This window comes from Lissotriton helveticus, chromosome 2_1 (genome assembly GCF_964261635.1).
Source record: "Lissotriton helveticus chromosome 2_1, aLisHel1.1, whole genome shotgun sequence".
In the NCBI taxonomy this organism is placed as follows: Eukaryota; Metazoa; Chordata; class Amphibia; order Caudata; family Salamandridae; genus Lissotriton; species Lissotriton helveticus.
Genome location: NC_136059.1, coordinates 752291237 through 752316412, shown reverse-complemented (window position 1 = coordinate 752316412; position 25176 = coordinate 752291237). Strand labels below are relative to the sequence as shown.

Sequence of the window (25176 nt, the reverse complement as noted above, 5' to 3'; positions counted from 1 at the left end):
GGACTTACTTTGTGCTGGAAGAATTTGAGAATCTGGAAATAAGTGACGAAAGTGAGGAAGAATTGGTTGATGAACAGACAAGTGAAGAAGCAAACCCAACCTGAAAAGTTACTCGAGTAAGCAAGCTGTGCAGAGTTACAAAGAGGGGTTGAAGCTTCTTTTGAGCCAAAATGTCTGATTCTTCTGTGAATGGGAGACCAAGACGAGGTTGTTTAAAAACATGCTGCCAAGTATGTTTATGTAGTGTAGCAATAGTATTAATACTTTGAATAGGACTAACGATAACTATTCCTTCTATGATGAGTAAAAACCCAAGTCTTTACCCAAATAATAATCTACCTGATGACAATGTAGAAACACATACTAGAAGTACACCACGAAGAGCAGACGTTCTAGACAAACCACTTAGCCTTAAACAAACCCAGTTAGACTTAGAAGCACCAGATGAGGAAGGGTTACATTTCAATAAGATCAAGAATAAAACTCATTTAAATGTTTTCGCAAACCTGTTAGTACATTATGTAGAAGCTATCTAAATAGATGATTGCTATGTCTGCATGAAGCTACCCACTTCAGTAGCTGAAGGTGTGACTTATCACCACTTGCCCTTAACCTATGGAATTTCCTGTAGTCTACTAACTAGTTTATTTTATAGAAAAGGACCTTTACAGTATTATTACTCAAATCTTGACGTGACATTTGCTGAACTTCCTGTCCAAAGAAACCTGAAGCCTGTACATACAACTAGAGATGTAGCTAAATACATGAATGACTATTTTCAAACTATAGGTAAAATAGATATAGATGACGCACACCAGAATAACTTGACCTGTTCATTACACGAAAGGGAAAGGGAATTTCTGAATATGGTAGAGGAAAGGAGAGAAAGTTTCCGAAAGAAAGCCAAAGACAAGAACCAGAAAATTCCTAAATGGGCAGAGAGTGTAGGGAGCACCTCAAATGGTGGAGCTAATGCTGCCATGTTGCTGGATTTCGAAAAGAAAGGGAAACCTAAAGGAGAGAAAACTAGTTATTATAACAATGTTTTCATTGGTTCCAGTGAATGCGAACACAATTACAAATGTAAATGTAAATGTCATGGTATTTATAGAGCGCACTGTCACCAGATGGTCACCTTGCAGTGTCGCCTATTCGGCTTCCTGGCGCTGATACTCATACCGCTGTGGAACCCCTCCTGGCTTTCCCTGTGAAGTGCCCACTCCTGGGCACCCCCAGGGTGAAGCCAGGCATCCTTAGCGCTGTTGGGGCCGGTGTGGAGGCTAAGCAAGCTATTGCCCAGAGTTGCAGCATGGGGCCCGTGATTAGAATAGGCACCGAGGCGAGAATTACCAGGTCCAAGGAAATTGAGCCCGAGACCCCGCCGAGGCAGGAATCGAACCCTGGTCCCCTGGCCAGAACTCTGCATCAGGGTATGCCGCTCTAACAATTGAGCCACACTCCTCCAAAAGGTAATTGGGGGTTGGGGTTTCAAAGATGGGTCAGTGCCTGTGTTTCCCGGAATTTATTTTATATGTGGAAATAAGGCTTATTTCAAATTGCCCGACCATTGGTACGGGAGCTGTTATTTTGGTATTGTCTTCCCAAAGATATACCATGTGGGGAAAATCACTGGAAGCACTGAAAAAACTAATGAATTAGCGCGTACTAAAAGAGAAAGTGCTGGTGAAATAGTAGGAGATATTTTTAGTGCACTGATACCTACAGTGGGAGTGGTTCTGAATACACACAGAATTTGCAAATTGTCAACAGTTGTGGATCGGTTATCAACCGACACGGCTGGAGGTTTCCTGATGGTCAACACCGAATTGGTTGCGGTGAGATCAATGGTTTTACAGAATAGACTTGCTCTTGACACGTTATTGGCAAAAGAGGGCGGAGTCTGCAGAATGCTGAAAGCGCAACATTGTTGCACTTACATACCTGACAAAAGTGTGGAAATCAAAGGGTATGTAAGGAATATTACAAATTTGGAAATGGAACTCAAACCACTTGAGGTTGACAGTGCCTGGAAGAGACTTACTGATGGTCTCTCCGCCGTAGGTCATTGGATTTCTAACTTAGGTAAAAGTCTTTTGAGTAAAGTACTGATGCCAATTGCGGGAATAGGTATAGCAGTATTTATCATAATGATCTGCTGCAAATGACGCAAACATCAAAAGAAGTACACAGTGAACAAGAGAGGAGTGAAGAGGAATGTGGATGAACTTGAATTAGAGGAACTGAATAATCAGATTTATAAAAGGGTGAAAAATTCTCACCCTAATAAAGAGACTAAAGAAAAGCTGAACAGAATGTTTGAAGAGATTGAACTGGGAAAAATGTGACGAATTGGCATCTGGTTCTATTAATTTGTGATGATATAAAATATCATCAAAGAGGGGATTGATGGAGCAAGGATTCGCACGTAAAGCGACTTGCTTGTATCAAGAACCTCAAATAATGTTAATAAAATATAATCAACCTGTTCGTGTTACTAATATTGCACATTTTACATTACACGGGGTGTCCCAGTGACGCTTGCTTATGTGTTTACTCATCCTAAAACGCTTGCCACTAAAATGGCTGCTGCTACGCGGGAATTTCTTCTGCATATGCATCGGTCATACCCATGTGACGTGACGTACTCGCAGTTCTGGTGGGAATCCTTTGCACTTGCGCATTAGCAATAAGATGGCTGCTTTATGTTCTCACATGCCGAAGCTTACACTGCAGCTTTTTGCTATGTTGTTTGTCTGCACTAATCCTAATGCTATAGTTATTATAAAGTAATGGGAGTTATATAGGGATTCCTGGTATACAGCGTAATCATTTATTTCTGTGTTCTAAATTGTTTTCCTTTACTTTTCATGTATCGAATCTTTTGGGCCTGGGAGGTGCTTACTACTCCATGTTAGAAGTCCCTACTGCGCATGTCACCCTGGCAGAGGGAAGAAAACCTTGTACCAGTGGAACCCAGCCAACTGGCAGCCACAGCCAAGATGCTCCTGGGAACCGACCTGTAACCCAGCAAGACTAAGTCGAACTGTACTAAATTTGAAAGAATTGTATATGAATATTGTATTAACCATTGTTAGGTGAAAAGCACATGTCATGGGAACCCCAAATTCAATAGGCGGTCCCAAAAGATGTAAATTAGGGCTTGAGAAAGTCAAATCCTGGTTAGTGTGATGACCTGTCCTTACTTTGGTCCAATCGAAATTGGGGATTCTTATACTTGCAACATTTTGGGGGTGGTATACTGACCCGAAAACAGTATAACTAGCCTAGGTTTAGCTAGAGAATTTGTCCGACTTGTCCGAATAGCTGACCTGTCACTGACCCAACGCACTCAATAGCTGATCCAGAAACAGAGGTGCTGCGGAGCACTCTGTCCGATTGTCTCACAGACCCAATCGGGGTTTTGAGAACCTTAAGTGCTGGCGGAGCACTTTGCTGGGGAATTCGAGAACCCAATCAGGGTTTTGACTGATAGCTGGAGAGAGGGTGTAGCGCAGGCGTTGCAACTGAACTGCGGGTGCTGGTCTTACCTTGGTGGTCCTGTCCTGATCCTAATCTGGTTTTCCTGTCCTGGGTTTCCATTCTGCACCTGCTGGCTTACTGGCGACCGTATTTCCTTGGGGTTTCTCTTGTCCTTAACTGACCCGTGGCCAGGGTTGGTCTCCACACCGTTCTAAGTAAATATAACTCTGAGGGAACCCAATTTGCGTCCTCTATCTCCTTGCTTTTAATAAATCGTACATGCACATTGTTCCTTTTCTTACTTTCCCTTTGCTGACCAATGATAAAATCCTACATTATAGTTGTTAGCATGTTCCATTTTTTCCCTATCCTATAAGTGAAATTGTGACGTACAGTTTATGAAATATAGATGTTCCTTTTCTTTACCCTCCTTTAGCCAACGTAAAGTGATTGCTCTGGAGTATTAGCATGTTGCACTTTTTACCTTCCCTAGAGCTACATGTTTCCTTCGAAATTTCTATAGATTTATTAAGGTTCTTTAGCATTACCCACCCTGAAGGGGTATTCAACTGTGATATTCTAGCATGTTTCTTGTCTTTCCCGTCCTTTAGACACGTCACACCACGCTTATAATTTCTGAGAATCTTATTAGCGTGTTTTCCTGTTCTTACCTTCCCTTTAGGCTTCTAAATGGTTGGTCTTATTATTTTCTTACACGGATATACAGTTTTTATGATATTAGTTATTGATAGCCTACTTAATGTTAATTTTCTGCTTGCTGAGATTGATGAAATTTAGATAAAGGTTTTCAAAACTTCCTGAGTCTGTGGTTATTACAAAGAGTGCAAATATAATAAAAGTATTGTATTTTGTGACTGCTTATCTTTTATAGCTAGCTCCCTGATCCATTGTGATCATAGGTACCCGTTACGTGGATTGGTAAGTCGGGTACACTGGTAATAAATAGGAAGGAACTGGGTTACTGGTAGTAGAGTTTAAGGTCACCTGATTAATAAATATGGTGAATTGAATTTATGGGCCCAAGTGTGCATATGGTGAAAATAATAGTCGGGTGACCTGTGCGCTCTATCAACGTCACCTCACGATCGAAGGAGTCCGGAGACAGGGACTGAGAGCATCGAGGATATGCTGCAAGATAAGTTAAGTAACTTATTTTTTTCTTAGAGGTTTATTATAATGTGTTTTATTGTAATTGTTTAATGTATGTGTGTGTCTTAATGTATGCGGCATCCGCCCCAATGTATTTTGATGTCACCAACCGCCACTGACTTTGTAAGCTCTTTTTTGGAGAACTGACTGCAAGAACATTCTCTAAAATAAGTTGCAAGGACATTAAAGTCTATCTTTCAATGGAAAATAGAGTAAAAAGATAAGATTCTCTGACTACTGAAGACTTAACAAGCAAATCAATACAGGCTAGTACATACGGAAAATAAGTAAACTTAATAACAACAAGGAAACGGAGAAGCAATTAGGGCTCTTAAAAATAAGATTTGAATTGTCTATCAAATTTCTCACTTACCTCTGAAGTCAAGAAAGCACATAAAGGAAAAAGTCCAGAAACTGTGCTAAACATTTTGGACCACTTATGCAGAGCTCTGTAGAAGTCTCAGGAGCTGTCTTAAATAGGCATGTAGGCCACTTTGAGAATCCCATTTCGAAAAATCAGTTATATGGCAAAATGTTATGTACAAAAATATAAAATACCACACCACAATAAAATTGTGTCAAACAAATCATCCACAAAAGATCAACTTTCCATATGTTGTATGTAAACTAAACACAAAAAATGCAAACAAAATTATAGTAGAACAGAATATCGGCAAATAAGCTAAGAGTATAAATATGTGCCTCCACAGTTTTTTCATCAATAATTTCATTGCAAAGGTAACATGGTTATTACCAATGATTTCATAGAGGATGTCATGAGAGATGTAATTTATGCAGTAATTAGCAGTGCTTGGTGAGGTCAAGAGTTATAGTTACCTTAGGGCATGAGTTATAGTTACTTAAGATAACTATAACTGGTGAACTTCTGTGGTATTTAGAATTCAAAATGTTACGTTGTTATGGGAAATTCCATCAAACTATAACGTTGAAACCTTCGGTTTTGACATTGAATATCTAGGATTTTTTTTAGCATCAAATAATATTTTATTACCAAAAGTAAAGCCAACCTCCTGCTGAGCCTGGTTGTTGGCCATGCATGATAGGGAGATGGCCACAGGGCTTGGCCTGCTGCCAGTCCCTGTGGTCAACCCCCATAGGCAGCCAAACCTCCCCCTTCCCCACCCCTTCACCCCTCCCTAGCCCTCACCCACTTTAAATAAAACACCCTATATATAAAGTAGATCCTTTTTCCCCAGTTTTATTGATCTACATGTCTGTGACTTTTTTTACATAGTTTGTATTATTACATTTCATGGATGAAAAATGTGGAAAGAGTCTGAGATATATTATTTTTTTCTTTAATAAAAAAAAGAAGAGAAAAATATCTTTGTTCTGAATTTTAAGATTTTAAACCCTCAAAATGCAGTGGTAAATGTATCTACATAACTGGCTTATATTTTCTGTAATATATCTTTAACACATAAAGTTAAACAGGCCCCTGGGTGGCACAGCAATCCCAGTTGTAGAATAAAAGCTCCAGCCTGGGAAATGCTTTTGAAAAAAACCCTGGAGAGTTATGTATTTTTTCTCGTGTTGCTGAGGGGCTGCAGATCTCCCTACAGCCACCCAAAACATTAATAATACATTTTGGTGATGTCTCTGCCCCTTCTAGGGACATCACCAAAAATAAAATATATGTATTGCGCTCTCCCAGGGCATTATGGGGTGATCCTAGAAGATGAATTGAATAATAAATGAGTGGATGTGGCTGTTAATTTATTGTTCACTTTTGGCTTTTAAAAAGATTTATCTTATTTTTGGGGTCCTACTATTTTTTTTTTATTAGGGGCCCTTGGTGCGCCCCAAGGCTCCTGCGGTGCTACCACCTCCCTGCAAACTGCCCCATTTCAGGGGCTGGACAGGAGCCACCATTTATTTTATCTAAGGGGTGCACTGGTGCTCACCTGAGGCACATCACACCATTATTATTTTGGAGACTGCGGGGGGAGCCCCAGGGACTTCGCGGCCCACTGGCATTTTTTTCATGTAAAAATTAAGTGGCGTGCACTGGTTCTCACCCGGGTCATGCCACCACTATTCCCATTTATTTTTGTAATTGGGCTTCCCAGATGCCCACCCGGGGCACCCACCAGTCAGACTGTAGTTAGGGGCTGCAGGGGAGGCCCCCGGACCCCCTCTGGCTGCCCTGCTTGCACTCATAGCTGGTGCAATAGGAGCCAGCATTGCTCCAACCCCATGGGTGCAGTTTTCTTGCGCTCGAGCGGGTAGGAGACATCAAAGCATTTCCCTGCCTGAGTGCGCAGGCAAGGAAATACGTTGTTCTTCCACTAGGCGGCACTACTTTGTGCTCCCACCTGGTGAGAGAACTTTACATTTTCCCTGTCCATTCTCACTGGCAGGTAAATAAATGCTGCACCTTGTCCCCCAGCCTTGGCCCACCTGGGGGGGGGGGGTGGATGAACTTTTAAATGAGCTTATTTTTGTCATGGAGTTACTGATTCTCCATTATTTTGTGGCAAATTTTAAAATGTTAACAAATGAAAACATTGTGGCCTCAAGCGGGGTCCCAGAGGCACCCCACAACCAGGCCTAGTGGGTCAGGGTATCTGTACCATGCCCCTTATGTCCTTTTTATCTTTTTCTTAGGACACGGGACCAGTTTTCAAGTCCTATGCTAGCTGCCATAACTTCCTGGTTGAGGTGGTGGCTTCCAATCAGCTCTCAGGATGAGATCTGTCCGCTTCGTGGATCCTCCGCAAAATGATAAATACAATTTTTTGTAACCTTAATTTTTCCAAACATACTGGACAGATTTACACTAAAACACAAAAAGCAGCATATCACCCTCAAACTTTCCATGCACAAAATAGTCAATGTAGCACTTTTTTGGGAAAGCTCTGTGCAGATTTGTCAAATGGCACTAAAGTTATTAGTAACCAAAAAATTGTTTTCAATGGAGCTCTCAATGTTCCAATGTTCTAATGTTAAGAAAAATTGTATATTAAAAAAAACAATATTATATACCTAAAAAAATAATATTCTCACCTTCTAATTTTGGGCAATTATATTTTGAGTTGACAATTTTTTGACACGGTATTCTAATATTTTGTCAGAATACACACAAATCAATGCTTTTAATGGCCTTAGAGTGCCCAGATATACCCTAAATCAGGAAATCAGAAATGTAGCATCTTGTGCCCACCTCATCCCTGAATGTCTTTGAGATCCCACCCAGGTGAGATCCTCACGCAAAAACAACATTGCTTGTGTTAAAACTAGTGGATATCTAGACTGACATCTAGAGACACTGACTTAAGGCCACTCAACACTAAGGGGCAGATGTATCAAGTGTTTTGCATGTCGCAAATGCTGCGAATCGCATTTTCGCAGCGTTTGCGACATCAAAAAGTGCAATTGGCATGTATCAAAGAAATCACATCGCATAATAAGAATTCGCATTTTTTGCGAATTCTTAGTGTGCGAGAAGTGTTAATTCGCAGAATAAATAGCGATTTCCAATTCCAAATTTGCATGTCCCTAAGTTAGCGAAAATCGCAATTAAGAAATCGCAAGCTAAGAAATCGCAGCAGTATGTAAGATAATATCGCAAATAGAGATTTCTCAAAAATCGCATTTTAAGAAATCGCTATTAACACCAAGTAGAAGCAGGTGGTAAAAAGGCTCCCAGAATGCATCCTCTTACTTTTCAAAATGGCGGGACTGTACCTGATTGCCAGGAGGCTGCGCATTCAAGCTCTTGCCCAGAGAAGACAAAGACAGGAGAGAATCTTCAGAATACGCATTACGCAGTTCCAGCAGACTCAGGAGGAGATCTATGAAAAATACAGGCTACATCCTCACACCATTCTTGACCTGATAAATGAATTGGAACCTTTTTTGGCACATCCAACAGGCAGAACACAATCAATACCAACACATGTGCAGGTATTGTGCTTACTGCACCTTTTGGCTTCTGGCTCTTTTCAAACTGTAATTGCAGAGGTTAGTGGAGTGTCACAGAGTGCCCTATCACGTTTCTTTCATGTGTTCCTGGACGCAATGCTAAGGAGACAACAACATCATATATATTTCTCCAATACACAACAAGCCATACAGGAAACAAAGTTGGATTTCTATCAAATTGCAAGATTTCCACATGTGATTGGATGCATTGATGGAACCCATATTGCCATCACTCCACCTGCAGCCATTGAATATGTATTCCGGAATAGAAAAAGCTACCACTCGCTAAACATCCAGATCATATGCAATGCCAAAAACATTATCAATGACATTGTAGCCAAGTTTTCAGGGAGTACACATGACTCTTTCATCTTCAGACATAGCGCAATTCATAGTCGTCTTAGTGTTGGTCAGTTTGGAGATGGATACCTGCTAGGTGAGTAACACTCATACAAACATCCATCCATCCATCCATCAAAATGAAATGGAACATACAGTTACTTTTTTCTCTCTTACTTGCAGGTGATCGTGCCTACGCAGTGCGTGATTTCATACTTACCCCATACTTGAATCCTGCAAATGCAAGTCAAAGACAGTACAACAGGGCACACCGGTCCACACGTGGGGTAATTGAACGTACATTTGGAATATTGAAAAGCCGTTTCAGATGCATACACAAAAGTGGAGGTGCATTGCAATACAATCCAGAGACATGTTGCAAAATTGTGACAGCATGTGCAATGCTGCACAACATGGCAATTCGCAAAGGCACAGAAATTGAAGTGAGTGACTCTGACTCATCTGATGATGATGATAGCCCTCCACCAAGAATGGCAGTGGCAGGAGTAGGAGCCATGGCTGGCCGTCAAAGAAGGACGGAGATTACACGAAATTATTTTTAGGTAAGAAAAAACTAAACACAAAATCAAGTTTGCAATTGTTCTTTTAATTCACAACATGCAAACTGTAGTACTATCTGTTTGAAGCATTTCTTTGAATTTTTGATAAATGAAATATCCATACGTGGTAAAGAAAAGAAAACAGTTTCTCAATGCATTTCTGCTGCATGGGTCATTAATCATAGTCATTTTTTGCGCTGGCGGCTGGAAGCATGTTGCTCCTGTGAAGGCATGGCCTCTTGCTCAGGTCCGGTAGTGGAATGCCTTCCACTTCTGCGTTGGACCATTATGTTAGTTGGGGTAGGGTTTCTACTACTCCTACTGGAGTTGTCCTCACTTTCTCCAGAGCATAGGAGAGCGCTTGCACCTGAGTTGGTGGTTTGCATGCTTTCCAAGACCGATGTCATTTTGTCCACACTCTTCGCCATTACCCGTGTGCAGTCACTTAATTCTCGCTGCATGTTGATGCTGCGCCTTGTAAAATTGCTTGTGACTGCACAAACCCTGTTGATGGCCTTGGTGTATGTATGCATTCTGTCTTGCGAAGCCTTTGCAGCCCTGTTACGTGCTTTTTCAGTTTTGACCAGTGTCAGGCAGAGTTTGTCAATTGAAGCAGCCATGCCTTCCTGATTTTTGTTAGATTTCAGAAGCTGCCTATTTATTGATCGCAGTGCCTTGTGTTGCAGGCGCTGCACCTGAAGCATGTCCTGCTCAAGGCCTGCGAACACTGTGCCTCCTTCACTTTGTCCTCTGTTGCTCCCACATGCCTCCAGACGGAATGAGCGTGCCCTCCTTGGAGTTTGGGATTGCTGTTGTGAGTCCTGAGAGGACACTGTAACTGTCTCATGGGGGACTGATTCAACTTCAGAATTTTTTTCCACTCCCATTGGTTCCAGAGGTGCAACACGTCTGCGCTTCCTGTGTATGTTCAAATTGGGGACAGGGGCATCAGTGACTTCATCCTCATTTTCAGACGTCACATGAGGAGGAGAATTTTCAATAAAATTTTCTGGCCTGGATTCTCTTGTCTGTTCTGTGGATGTAGAGTGTGAAATATGAATTTGTGTTTCTTTACAATTAAATGATTTCATTGCAGACTACAACGTGTACTACACTGCTTCAGCATGCCAAAGTACTACTTGGTAAAATGACATGTGTTACTATGATGATGAGTGTTACAATCTCAATAGGACTACAACTCCCATAATGCATTGCTCAAGTTTGGTTTCACAGTGTAAGTGGACTACTATTTATCTGACTATGAGTTTCTGCACAGCACACACATTCTTTACACACATACATGGATGCAATTTGCTTTCATCTTACCTTGTGTAGTTGCTGAGGGGTTCAGAGCTGTCAATGGTAGCCACTCCACTCACACACTCAGGTAATAGGGTGGATTCTATCAGTTCCTCATGAGGTGTTGGTTGGTCCACAGCAGAAGTTCCACCACCTGTTTTGTTTGCCTCTTTAATTCTGTCAGCAAGTCTCTCCTTAGATCTGAGTCTCAAATCGTACCACCTTTTTTTAATTTCATCAGTGGAGCGAGTGGTGACTCCAACAGAGTTAACTTTTTCCTGGATCTCCAGCCAGATTTTTCTTTTCCTGGAGTCAGGCACTTTCAGTGCTTTTTTGCCAAACAGGTCCTCATGGTTACACACCATTTCTTCAATGAGCACTTCTTGCTCCTTTTCTGAAAACTTCTGCTTTCTTTTCCTCTTCTCCAAAGCCATTTCCTCCTGTGCCTTCTGTGACTCCATTGCTCTCCAAACAGGTCTGCTCTGCCTCAGCACACTCTTCCAACTGCCACTGGGTGTGGTTCTGTGTTGAAGGTGCAAGCAATCACTGGAACTTCCTGGTTGTGATGTCATCAGGCTGTTTCTGCATTGCATGATTCCCGTTTTTGCGATTTCTTAAATGGCGAAATTCGCTAATTTAGGAATCGCAAGATTATCGCAATAAATTCTGAGATTTTTATGGAATTGCACATTTCTCGCAGAATTCTTCATACATGCCATTTTGCGATTCCGAAATTGCGATTCGCTAAAAATCGCAATTTCGGACTCGCAAAATAGAATCTTGATACATCTGCCCCTAAATATGCTAGGGCATGTAGATGGCAGTACCTTTTTTCCCATTGCTTACAAGACTGGCCCATAGTGGGTAGAATCAGGCTGACAGTTCTACTAGTGGAATATCAGCATTCCAGGGATGATGTTGCCGTCAGGGTCATAAAGTTTGTTTTCCGGAAATAGTTTGTTTGAAGGAACACAAAGGGCAAGAGGGGCATTGCTTCCTGACATTGAAAAGCCCATAAGCAAGCCTGTCAACTGAAGAGTGGACCGAGTTTTTAAGTGGCATTTCGACACCTGAAGTGTCCTGATTGTTTTCCATCAAAGCAGAGAGCACAGTAAAAAAAGTTTTAAAAAATCTATTTGTTTATTCAACTAAACTGCCATTTGAAAAATAATTAGGTATTGAAAGCATTCTACGGTCGGATTCTTGAATAGCTTAAGCCCGAAATTTGATGTTGGTTCGGAAAACCCTGGTAAAAGGAAAGTTATTTAATTATTAAAATGACAACAGCATAATGTAAATATATTAACATATTCAATAGAAAGAAAATTAGAGGTATAAATAGGTAAGACTATTCCTGAGGAATGGCCAACAACAGAATGTCTTTTGAAAATGAAAATATTGTTATCTCTTTCTAGTTTATCTGAACATTTTCCACGCAATAGAATTGTAATACTAACCTCTTCTATGTGAAAGGCTGAAACCGATTCAATTGTTCTTAACAACTCGGTAAGGAATCTATGTGTCTTGAAAACTAGCGAGTAAAGATATGAGAGGCGTATTTATGAGAGGCTAGCGCCGCCGGAGTATCACTTTTTCTGCTGCTCCAGCGGCGCAAATCTCGGAGCTATGGAGCATGTGTACAAGGAGCTTGCATCACCACTGTGTAATTATTTTTTTTACACGGTGGTGGCGCTTTTTTTGCTCTGTATTTACAAAGTGAAACATCTAGGCGGATGTGCCACTTTTTGTTGCAATATATCCACTTTTTCCTTTGTCGTAATCAGCCACGTTTTGATAGAATTAATATATGCAAGGTAGGCATCCCTTTGTAAAACCCCTGTAAAACTGATGCAGTGGTATTTATGACTTTTTCCAAAAGTCACGCATCATTGGGAAGTGACCCGCTCTGCTTGAGATGTGTGAAAATTCCTACACCTCTAAAACGCAGGCGTAGGAATGATGCATTTGCTGTTGCAGAGGAATTTGGCCAGCTGAAGTGACTTCAAACAGTGTGATCTGCAATCTAGTCACACCCAATCAACAGGTGAGTGCATACACGAGGTAGGTAACACAATAAATTACACATTACACACCCTTAATGGCATATGTCACACATACATAGGCATAGTGGCACACATAAATACACTATGCCCACTTGTATGCATGACATCCAGGACCAATGTAATTTAGTGCAAGGTGGGTTTTTCACCTTTTGATACTATATTTCATTGGTCCCCATACGGTAGGCTGCATGCATCAGTCAAAACTGACGCATCACCTCATTTTATGATGCATTGCTGTATTTGTCTAATTTGTATGAGCAACTACAGCAATGTGCCACCTTATGGCATACTTCCCACAGATATGTCAGACTTACTGATGCATCCTTGTGACCTTGCCCCATGGAGCCCCCGTATTGTAGATACGGCACATCTATGGCGTTGTAAGAGTTTTTCACTCAGGCACAATAAATATTGACGAAACGCCACCTTGCTGCAGCAATGCATTATTTCTTGAAAATATGCCCCCCTATCTATGAGGCCACGCAAAGACACTTTGCTTGGCTTTGCATGGCCTCTTAGATGTGGAGTAAGACAAAGCAGCGCAAATCTATGCGTCCCCTTACTCTGCACCAAGGGGGCGTTGCATGGGCGTTTCGTTGGGTTTTTCCATGCAACACCTATGGATTTTGACACTGCCCCAGATTTACTTAATCACGTAAACCTGGGTCAGTGCCAAAACCTTAATCCTCCCCATAGCAGGCGTAACAAGTGTGCTGCCTCTCTGGATTAGTTTTGTGCAGGATGGTGACCCCCCAGCACAAAAAAAATCCTGCATGCAACGCAGACACCCTTGCACTATGGTGCAAGGGTTCCTGTGTAGGGTAAAGGACTGGAAAGCACCGTATTTCATAAATCCATTGAATTCCTGCCTTTTCACATTGTTGTAGGGCACCACAGCATGAAGTCTAGTGGCGCTGCTCCCCATAGATGATGCCCTAAGGTCTAAAATGGCTTTGGGTGACCTCATAGATGTTGCTGAGAGGTTTGCTGGAGCATCAGAAAAAGTGATGATGCAAACCTCTCATAAATAAGCCCCTGTATAGTTGAGACATGCTCTCTTCTTCATAGTATGTTTTTCCTGTTCTCTCCATTTGGTAAAACTTACACCTACGTTTAGTCACGTTTTATTAATTAAAAAAATAATCTGTTATGTAAATCTGTTTCGATCCAAGACCCGCTTCCTAATTTGTCAATAAAATCAACTGATTCGTACACATCAGTGAGAAAGCGTGTTCGGGAATTGGAGAGAAGGTATGTTAATTTTTTGAAATTGCGCTGCCCTCTAGTGGCACTGTACATGACCTGGCCACAGATACATCGCACGTTAGACTAATTTATTATTTAATACCGGGTTATATACAAATACCGAAAGCACATGTGAGATACTTAAATTTTTGTTTAAAAAGCAGTCATTCCAGATCAAGAACAGCATGAAAAGATTGGAAAAACAGACAATTGCATGAACAGAAAACGAGCTAATTATTTATGTCGCATCTGAATGAGCTCACAGTAAAGTACAATCACAATTGTACTTGTGTTTTTAATATTTACTCGTGATTTTAAAACGTATAGCAGAGTATAATTACTTCTTTTCATTCTCTAAAAACGCAATTATAAAATTTGCATTAAGTGGTGGAAATATGTCACAAGAAGGAATATTACATTATCACAGCAACATATTATTTTGTCTGGTCAGCGCGGACTGCAAAAAGAAGAAAAGCAAAGTGTTTATGAACAAAAGTCTAATGTCACTTCAATTATTTACTATACTTGTCCAGGCAAAAATAGAATCGTTGGCACTGATTAGAAGTTTAAAAAATGCATGCTCGCACTGTTTGATCCTCTAAATGATTACATGCCTGCTGAGTGCTCTGTTGTCTTTATGTTTGAAAAATTAATCAATGTGTTACTTGACAGATTGATTCATTAAGATTTCCAGAGTGAATCATCTTGCTTTGGAGTGCCAAGTGCTATGCTACCTGCATTTTCATGTGATTTTATTTCCTGAAATCTGTATTTTTCTGAAAGAGTATTCAACGACAGGCTGTATCTGGTCCTGAGCCACAAGTCATTGATGTACATAAGGGCACCTGGGGTCCACAAGAATGGTATTTGTGAGTTTAAAATCCTAAATAATTGAAATTTACGAGGTTTAACCATCACTTCATCACTACTGTAATGCAGTACTTTTGCACTCCTGTAATTTCGACATTTTATTTCAGTCGGTACAACGATCGAATGCAACATTTTACTTCCAAAATCAAAATAGCTTGGGACATATATAATCTGTGTGCAATAGATGAGGGATCTTAGACATACTATATGCACAATATTGACTAGAGATGTTAGTGCATTAATGATTGCTTTTGTATAGTAAGATTTTTATCGAACACAACTCACGGATTTCTGACCTACACTGCTGGAGTTAGATGTAAAAAAATTGTGTCTGACCATTTGACCGGATGTATGTGGAGCAAGGGGAATAGCAAGCATGCACAGTCAGCTGTCCTGCATCCATCGTTTCACCCTATTTGGACAATGAAACACTGGAAGACTTTTGCTACGGTTCTTCAAGCAGATACAAACAATCACGTAAGTACTGACGCAAAACACTTAATCACCTTCATCAGTATTCACTATCATACATATTTAATACATGAGGTTGATGGAAGAGCAAGCCATGACAAATCCAGAAAAAAATATATTTAGGGCCAGAATTACTGAGGGTTTGCCTGGGGCAAGGTTACAAGAATATTATTATTCAAGTATAAATCCCGTGCCAGACGACTTTCCAACACAACTGCACGATGGAACAAAAGTTGTGTGTGGCAACTGACACGCATGTTTGTGTACCAGCACAGGGCTAGGGAGAAGCAAGACGCCATTTTTGATAAGCATGGCTTTGAAATTTTTTCTCCTCCTTACACCGCAACCTCGGTTGCAGCACTGCGGAGTGTTAAAAAATAATAATTCTTCATGGGGAATTGAGCTACTCTCTAGTGAAACCACACGCGAAAAGCAAAAGTGTGTAATAAAAAAAAAGATACAGACTCACACAAAATTGGTATTTTCACATGCAATATCACATGCGATTTTATCACATGCAAAATCAGGAAATGCACTAGCCTCCATATATGGCATTTCTGAGCCGTAACTTGCAGAACTCAGGCAATTCCAACATCATTGCTTTGCTCCTCATAGTCTACGCAAGGAAGGAGGTGTCCATTTTGTCTGCTGTATTTACAAAAGAACAGACCTAAGTGCCTCCACTGCTAACCTCAATCACAAGTAACCCACAGAGGAATTTTTGCAACATCTTGCCTTCTTGTGCACCACATCTACTAGCAGATAGAGAAAATATAAGTTCCTTGGCTACAAACTGAAATTTCTGGAGGAGCAGATGGTAAAGGAAGACGTCTGAAATGATGGGCCCCTATAAAAACAAGGATCTAAGTCTGGGGAAACTAGAGAGGCATGAAAGGGGCTGTCAACGTCGGGGTCCTCCCTATCTATGCACCAAGAACACCAAAGACAAATATGACCAGCCTCAGAGAAACTAAATAGAGGGTCACCCACAGGGATTTTCCCATCTTCTGGGAACCCCCAGGTCCATGTGATGTCTCACAGTATGAATAAGACAAAGAACATTCACACAAAAATTGATAGCCATGACCTTACACATCCCCTTAGGTGTCATACTTCATTACTGGACAGGCCACAATTACCAAAGAAGATTCTAGAGAGCAATGGGCTCCCCGTGATTATGCAAAGTATTTATGTGGTTGGGTATTAGTGGATCAAGGATCTGGAAAGCATAAAACTCCCTAAGCTCTGAGGCCAATGTATATCTATCTATTGAGGGTGCGTAAGTGAGGTGATTAAAAGCAATTGTGATGCATGGGACTGCCAGTTATCCCTGTATCTAACAGGGGTGAGTTTTCAGTCTGTATGATGGCCTCAGAAGGGGTAAATGGCATTTTATAGGATGCAGATCTTCACTTTTCTAACTCTGTTCAATATGTACATTCATCCATTCATCAGCAAGGATCTGTACATATAAATATAGTCCTGCACACATCATCCATTCTGTGTTCTGCTTGATGCACTTGCACTGCTCCCACAAATCAATCTGAGGGTGCCAACTTAATTTTCAGCCTCTTATTTCGAATTGCTTCACATAGAAAGAACATTTTACATTTTGAAAATTTAGATTTTGCTTCCTTTTTTTAATACTTTATCAATATTTAATTTTCTATGTAGTCGCAGACCTCCTGAGTAGGAATCGCGGACCATCAGGTGTCCCCAAATCACAGGTTAAGGACCGCTGACATATGCACTTCAGAAGCAAAGGCAGGATCGTCAATTGTGGCAAGACATTAAATTAAGTTGCCATCATGGAAGGCTGAAGCAGTCCAAAAGAATTGACGTGTAGTTCCTATAAAACCTATACAGGAGATGCACGTTTAGACAGCATACACTGTAAGATTGGTGTCAGACTTATTCTGAACACTCCCACGGGTATGTTGGCCTATTGTACCAGCTAGCTCACAGTGCTACTAGAATCTCCTCTTATCAAGGAGAGAATGGTTCTTGGCAACCATCGAACATGACAACCCTGATCCCTCAGGACCATGTAAACAATATACCTTTCGCTCAGTCACTCGTGCGGTTTAGTCGGTCTCAGAGAGATGCACGGAATAAACAGGCTGGGCGTTTTCAATAAGTATTTCTTTACCAGTTGTTAGTCTGGTGTAGAATAGATGAGCTGCAACAACCATTAGACAGTATAAGATAAAAATGATTAACAGTATTATAAAGGTAAATGGATGGTATAGCTCTACCATGTTGCAATAATCATGAATACATATGAGTACATAAAATAAATGATAATAAAAAGATGCGTACTCCTACGGTGCCTCCCTAACTAGATGTACCTAAGTGTACTTAGCATGTGTGTAGGTGTTAAGCCAAGAATCCCTCTAGGATAAAGGCAACCCCATTACCTGAAGTGAGAGACTGTGGGACCCTCTCCTGGTCTCGAGCTGGACACCCTGCGAGGGATGTTTTAGACCACTGCGAGCTAGAGTGTCTGCACACAGGAACCTCAGCGTCTCTGGTCAGTGTGTAGACCCGAAAGTCTCAGTCGGCTCTATCTATCTTAGCAAGATGTGATGTATATATACCAATAGGTCTTCCCAGGGGTTCTACCTCCCTTTATTACTGTGTCAGTCTAAGGATGTCGTTGGGCATGAACTTTAAACATAGATATTATACAGGAGATGGTAGTCTCACTGTGCTTCCAAGAATCCTCATGCATAATGTATGAGATTTTGAACTAGGGAAAAACTGCGTTCTGAATGCAATGTTGTAACTAGGTAAAAGGTCAGTCCCTGTAAACCATTACAAGTGTAATGTAGGGAAGAATATAGGTGAAGGGTAATGAGATACCTGAGCCTATATCAGAGTACCTATATGGAATATAACACTCACTCCTTTTCCGAATGGACGACATAGTTACATTCTAAATGTATTACTAGGATTTCTAAAAACCGCTACGCAAATAGTTCAAATCAATCAGTTTTTTGTTCAGCAAAAACAATTGTTTAAAAATCTAAAAAATGCTTAAAAGCAAAAGAAAAGGGAGAAATGGAAATTGTCACTCAAGCCATAGCTCTAGTGTGTCTGTAGGTATAGTTAGAACGAATGTCAATTTTGTTATTGAGTTCCAATTTTCATTTTGTTTTTCAAAAAGTCGAATTATTCCCAGCACACAACGGGTCAAATAAGTCAAATGTTTATACATCCTGGCTGGTAGACGCAACATTCTTCTTGCCTGCCTCCGCAGATGATAGTCCCTGTAACACCTCGCAGATTATGTCAATTGAGCACAGATGATATTTTGTACTGTCCACAACCAATGCCGAGGCAGCCTGTGTGCCATCCAAGGCCTGGGAATCAGAGGAGGAGCTGATATACATACCAACAGGAGCCGATACTACCTGTGGTGGCTCTAGGAATGCCGCCATCAACATTGGAATACACTGGAGACACTCCAAAATATGGGCTATCAGGTCGAAAAGCATCAACGTTCGGTTGCGCACATGATGGGAGTGTCCGACAGAGATCTAACACACATTCTTCTCCCCAAAACAGGCATCGGAGGACAGGTAAGATGCAGTCCATCCAGACTGGTCTAAATGACAAGAACCAAGATGCATTTAGTTCTCTTAGGCGAGGTGTGCCTAGATGTTGTACCATGGGATCACTGTATTTTCGCTCCAGGAGTACTGTTTCCATCTCCTTGGTGACTGGGACGTCCATTGCGTAGCAGAAAAATACCAATCAGGATGCCTGCTATTAGAAACAGGATCAGCAGCAGCCCTCCAAAAATGCTTCCAAAGACGGAGTGAAAAAAGTTTGGTATAACTCCGAGGACCGCCTGAAAGGTGCTTAATAGTACATAACCTATGGTCCTAAATAGGTGGACAATGCCTGTCAGACATGTTCAAGATACGATTTACCATTTCTGCAAAATGGAAGGGCAATCCGTACGTATGAGTGCCTGTATCTCTGCAGAAGACCTTGCGATCTGGAGATCAAAAGTCTCTCGAGCGGAGGTTAAGGGCATGAATTTCTGTAAAGGCATGGCTTTCATTTTGCTCAAAGCATCAAACAGTATTAATAAAACATTTAGTGAAGGCCATAACGGTGCCTCCTTGACTGTATGTGTTGGTGTAAACAATACTTGCATACAGCAAGTTATCCTGGAACCGATGGTCACCAGATATGTGATGCCTGGAAGCATCCCACAGCAACCTTAATCGTTCAGCATTAAGTAACTCCCGTTCGAAAGTAGACCGAACACTGGAGTGATCATGGCATCTGGGGCACCCCTCAAGTGACATGATAAGTTTGCTAAGGAACCGTTGTAGGCCCCATGCAGCATTATATCCTGGCATATGAGTGATCCACTTAAAGTGTCCTCCCAGTTTGTACCGCTTAAAAAAACACTTTTCTTTCCCTACTCCAGCATTGAAATCTCTACGGTAATTCCCAAGATCCCTTGATGAATTCCCTATCCATTTCTTCATATCTGCCAGCCTGTTTCTGTTTAAGGCAATATTGAAATGGAAAAGTAGCGACCTGGAGAGTTATATGGCCGTCTTTGGACAGTGACCCTGCCATTGTAAAGGCTAATCTGTCCAGTTTTTCAATACGCAGCCGTGTAGACTTTGCAACCCTTTGTGCCATCTCTATCTGTTTTTCCATTAGATTGTATGAAGAAAACAGAGACGTGCTTTTTATAAAGCGCCAAGGCACATAGCCTGCGTGCAAAGACTGCAGCATCCAGCTTAATAACATAATAGAACACAATTGTGATTGCCCATATTGTAATATGGACAAATCCTGTTCTAGTGCATCAATACCAGAAGATACAATGTTGCCCAGTGAATATATCCTGGAGGTTAGTGTAGTTAAACCATTGTCAACCACTGCGTGAGCTTTCTTTAGGTTTATACAATCTATTTCTCGTAATCTCTTTGTGGCCTCTTGTTGTGATATTTTCTAAATCTCACTATAGACAGCATTATAACAAATTTTAAGACATGGCTTCCTATGACCTAATAAAAAATCCTGTAGGTCCACATCCTCTGTAAGTAAGGATAAATGTTGTTTCACATGTGTAAGTGTTGAGGTTTTTAGCCAATCGAGGCATAACTTCCCACACTGTATGTTGTCAATACCCCTTGATGTTTTCTCTGTACATAGCGTGGATCTGGCCTGTGGATATTAAACTCTTTGGTTTTATCAAGGAATCTTTCATGACATTTATTGGTGTCTGTGGGCCAAATCAACCATCTCTTCCAATCGGGGTCTGATCTATTGTATTGCATGATGTCTTCTAGCTTAATCCCTTCTTGTGATGCTATGTTACCCTCGGTGTGTGATGGTATGGGCCTGTGAGGTGTATTCAAGTTTTTGTTCTTGGCTAGTCAAAGACAAGAAGTTTGTTGCACGGTTTCATTCAAAAAAATGATTTGCTGAGGAATAAGGCATGCTCTAAATATCTCTTCTGTTCCCTTAACCTGCCAGTCTCGAGTACCCCAGACTGATTTTAAGTCTATAGTGTCTCTCCAAAAGTCGAAATCTTATTCAGACAGTTGGACAATAAAGGAGGCAGAATAAATCTGTTTGATGTTTGTCAACATATTTTTCTAAGACTTTTTAAGAAAGGTCAGAAAATCCTTAATTTACTGTTGAAGAGTTTTTCGGGCTGGCATTGTTTCAGGTTCACTTGGATCCAATGAAAAAGTATCAAAGTCAATGAACTAGCCAGATGCAGTTCAATCAATTTTTGGTATTTCCACAGGTCTTGTGGAAACTGTTGCTTGCTCTTGTTGAGGCATGTTGACATAGATATCTGTGTTTTGTCATATTGAAATTTGTCTTTCTTTTAAGTTCTGAGTTTGAACTTCAGTTTCAAGAGGAACGAGTTCCATAGCATGGTTGCATAGTCCATTGATTCGTGCAGGTGACTTTTCAAACATGATGAGTCTTTCTGTTTGAACTTCTTGTACAGTAGCGAGAGGAGGGTGTCTGTTACTCCGAAGTCCACGGGGCCTACTACTCGGTATCAGCCACATAGTGTGGTTTGATTAGATCAATTAAGACAAATCTTTTCTCCTTTTTACCGGCAAGAGGCAGCAGAAGTACAGTTCTTGTTCTTACAACTGCCAGGACAGGTACAGGCTATATTTTTCCCCTACTTTAGGGACCCAGGGAGGACTTACCGTGACAGACTTGACTTCCCCAGTGGCGGTCCACTTTACCTGGACATTGGTTTGTAGTGACCTGGGTTCATTTAGCTCCTGTAAAACAGCCAAACTTTATGGATGTCAAAAGGTTTTTCATCCCCCACTGTGCCTTCACAATCAAGATCAGGTACCCACATGCTCGTCCCAAAATAGGACCTCATAAGGAGTGACACCCCCTAGAGAACTTCTTAGCATTCTATTCAATGCTCTTTGAACTCCATACAAATGTTTTACCCTACTCTCACCCAAGCCTAATACTCTAGCTGTTAAAGACTGCTTTAGGTCCCGGTTTTATCTCTCCCCAACCAAATTTCCCTCGGGATGGTATGGAGAGGATTACTGCAATGCTACACCCAAACCTCCGATGGCAGCCATAGAGCTGAATGCGGGGTCACAGTCTGATTGTAATGTGCCAATTGCGTATGTCCCTATTAAGGCACTCATATCTTTTATAACAGTTTGAGCATCAGTCGAGTGCTGGGGCCACACCCATAGGAATCTAGAGCAGGAACCTACTGCAACCATGATATACTTGTAGGCCCCATCTGTTTGTAAGGGGACCTAGTGGTTTGTTTGATATTAGCAATGGTGTCTGCACTGGATGTGTTACGGTGGAACCTTTCCTCTGCTGACAGATGATGCATTTCAAGACATAATCTTTAGTCTGCTTTGTTAATCTTGGCCACCAGTAGCGCTGTTTCAGCAGAGAAACAGTCACTGTAAATCCTACGTGTGCAGAACCTATACCCTTGCGTTCTGCTAGAATTAACTCTAACCTTTGATCCATATTTGGTATTACTCTATCCCCCACTCCAGGAATTTGAGCAAATGGAACGTTATTTGCATCTAACTTGTAGGAGTACTTGAGTGGAATTTTTTCAGTACTGCTGTATTAATGCGTGTAGCAATAATCGGAACTATAATCTCACCGTCTATTCTCATTTCTGAACGAGTGATTGCAGCTACGGAAAATGTACATACAGCCCCCTTCGTGGCTTTATCAGCCAATGAATTTCCTTCAACGTAAACGCCATCACGTTGAAGACTCAGTGTTTGTATCATGTGAGCACTTGGTAGATCGTTTTTCAACTCTACTACCTGTTCCCCTAGCATTTTGTGCTTAATTGTGCGACCGTTTACATCTGTAAACCCATTTGGTCCCCAGTGGTATAAATATTCATTGTATGACTGCTCGCAGTAAATGTAATCACACACAATTAGTGTGGGGAATTCTCAATCTGTATTTACTAGTGCCATTAACAAGGCTTTTAATTCTTCTAGCAGTCATGTACATTCTCCTAGAGACTGACTATTAGTACAACTTGGGTGAAATTTTCCATCCTGCATGTGCCCTGTAACGATAGCACATGCAGCGCTGTATTGCTGTATACTCCCATGGCCGGCTGAGCAGATCCGTCAGTGTAAATTATATATTCATACTGTTTTAGAGGCATTATTTAATTCAGGAATGTATATTCTTGTTGGTATTGCAGGAATGCTTGTGGTTTTAAACTTGGGTCATACCTGTATTCTACATCTGTTGCAGTAAGAGAATTGGCCCATCGAATCCATTTCGGATGTAATGCTTTTGCATTAGGAACGCTTGCCTTCATAGCAGCCTCTAAGGCTGGTACTGGGATTACAACAATTATTTGCTTCCCCTGAGCCAGTGTTCTTTCGCTTACTACAGCAGTCTGTACTACTGTCAGAATTGTTTCCGTTGTTGCAAAATGCATTTCCAAATTTTTTTACAAATGTGATCTGTATGCTATTGGTACTATTTCACCTTCTTTATATGTTAGATAGGTGTATCCTGATTGACCTGCAATTATGCAGAATACTAAGTTGCGTACATTTACGTGTATCTGTAAGTGTTTTGAAGCTATCATATCAGATTGTAGAAGACGAAGGATATCTGTGTGTTCCTGTGTCCATTTCTACCTGAAAAGTTAGGTTTTATTAAATTGTAGAAAGGTTTGACCCTTTCCAAGTAATTAAAAATGTATGTTCTGCCAAAATTTTTAGGTTGGAGTAGCGCACTCTTTCCTAAAAAGTTAGCTGCTAGGCTTTTCCCTTCATTTGAGAGCTCATATCCCAGAAAAAGGACATTGAGGTGGGCTATCTTTGATTTTTTAAAGTTGAATTTGTAACCCTCACAGGTAAATCCCAAATGTATGGTATTTACTCTGTTCAGGTGTTCCTCTAGGTCATCACCCATTAGATAGATATTATCCACTTAGGACAATGTCTCTCCATCCAAATTTTGAAGTAATTCAGTAACTCTGGCCGAGAACAACCCCGGGCTGTTTTTATACCCCTGGGGGAGTCTACAAAATTGACGTTAAGAGCCTAATGCGGAGAATGCATTTAACTGCCTGCTTTTAGGTGCTATGTTTTGGCGAAAAATTCCATTTGAGATATCTAGTGTTGTTTTGTATTTTTTCTGCACAATGTTATGAATTAATGCGGCACTGTGTGCATTTTGCACTGCAAATGTCTTAGTGCAAGTGTTTAAATGTCTGTAATCCAAAACGAAACAATATGAATTGTCCCTTTTTTATATGTGAAACAAAGGGTTATTCATTTGAGAGGTGTAAGGTTCAATCACCCCTTGATACTCAAGTTTATTTAAGATCTCCCTGACCTGTTTTTTAGCTTCTTGGTTTATTGGATACTGCCAATGTGCAGTCAGACTATTTTTCTTTATGGAATAATGTGGTGGGTTGAATCCTCATCCGATCCAGCATGGTTTTTGTATAATGCATGGGCTAGGGCTACCGCCCACTCCCATGCATATGTATATTTAGATATTTGGGAAGAAGGTCAGAAAATGCTGGTAAAATTACTGTTTCTCCCCTAGGGCAGTCCATGACGAATGCTGGCGGACAATCTTGTTCAGCTAACAAAATGTCATAGCCAAATGTCAGGTTCTCCCAACTGTCCTGGGCTTGTCCTCCATTTGGAGTGTTATTTAATATAACTTATGTGGGACGCTTACCCTTGTATCAGGTGTTTCCACCGTAATATATTAATTCAAGTCCTCTGTCACCAGAACTTCCATCAGGTTCTGGCAAGCTATTGTTACTTCTGCCGCACTGTCTAGCAATGTCAGAGCCCATTCCCCATTCATTAGTTGAGCCCTCAGAATTCTGGGCATTTCTGATCTTTAGAGCTGCAACCTTCTTCTTTTTCAACTGTGGCTTTGGTTTTGGTTTGTCTTTTTTTTGGAAGTATAATCCTGGGTGTGATTCTTGTCTCTGGATTTTGTACGCTCTTCTTGTCTGTCTGACTGTCTTTCCCTCTTCGAGTTTTTCATTGAACCCTGAAAAGAACGAGAGAATTGTGCATCAGTATCCTAATACCTGTAAGGTTTTCTAAAAATATCTCTATTCCTAAAGCTGTACCGCCTTTCAGAGGGCTTCTGTTGAGGAGACCTACCTCTGGATTGAGAACTGTTGTCTTTACCTTTTTGTTTTTTGTTATTGTCCCACTTATTCTTTGATG

The 25176-nt window shown here is 41.0% G+C and overlaps 1 protein-coding gene across 7 annotated transcripts in view; it reads right to left on the bottom strand.

Annotated features, from left to right (window-relative positions):
- LOC144819488 (myb-related transcription factor, partner of profilin-like) overlaps positions 1 to 25176 on the bottom strand; it is a 522799-nt gene that overhangs the window by 199466 nt on the left and 298157 nt on the right. For 3 of the 7 annotated variants that reach the window (XM_078677351.1, XM_078677350.1, XM_078677352.1), the window contains 2 exons: positions 10821 to 12039; positions 10012 to 10527 (listed from right to left, as the gene is read on the bottom strand). The exons of the other annotated variants lie outside the window; for them this stretch is intronic. In XM_078677351.1, the coding sequence (XP_078533477.1) occupies positions 10491 to 10527; positions 10821 to 11386 (603 nt within the window). In that variant the 5' untranslated portion in view covers positions 11387 to 12039 and the 3' untranslated portion in view covers positions 10012 to 10490. Of the gene's footprint in view, positions 1 to 10011; positions 10528 to 10820; positions 12040 to 25176 lie in introns of those variants that run through there. 7 annotated transcript variants of the gene reach the window in all.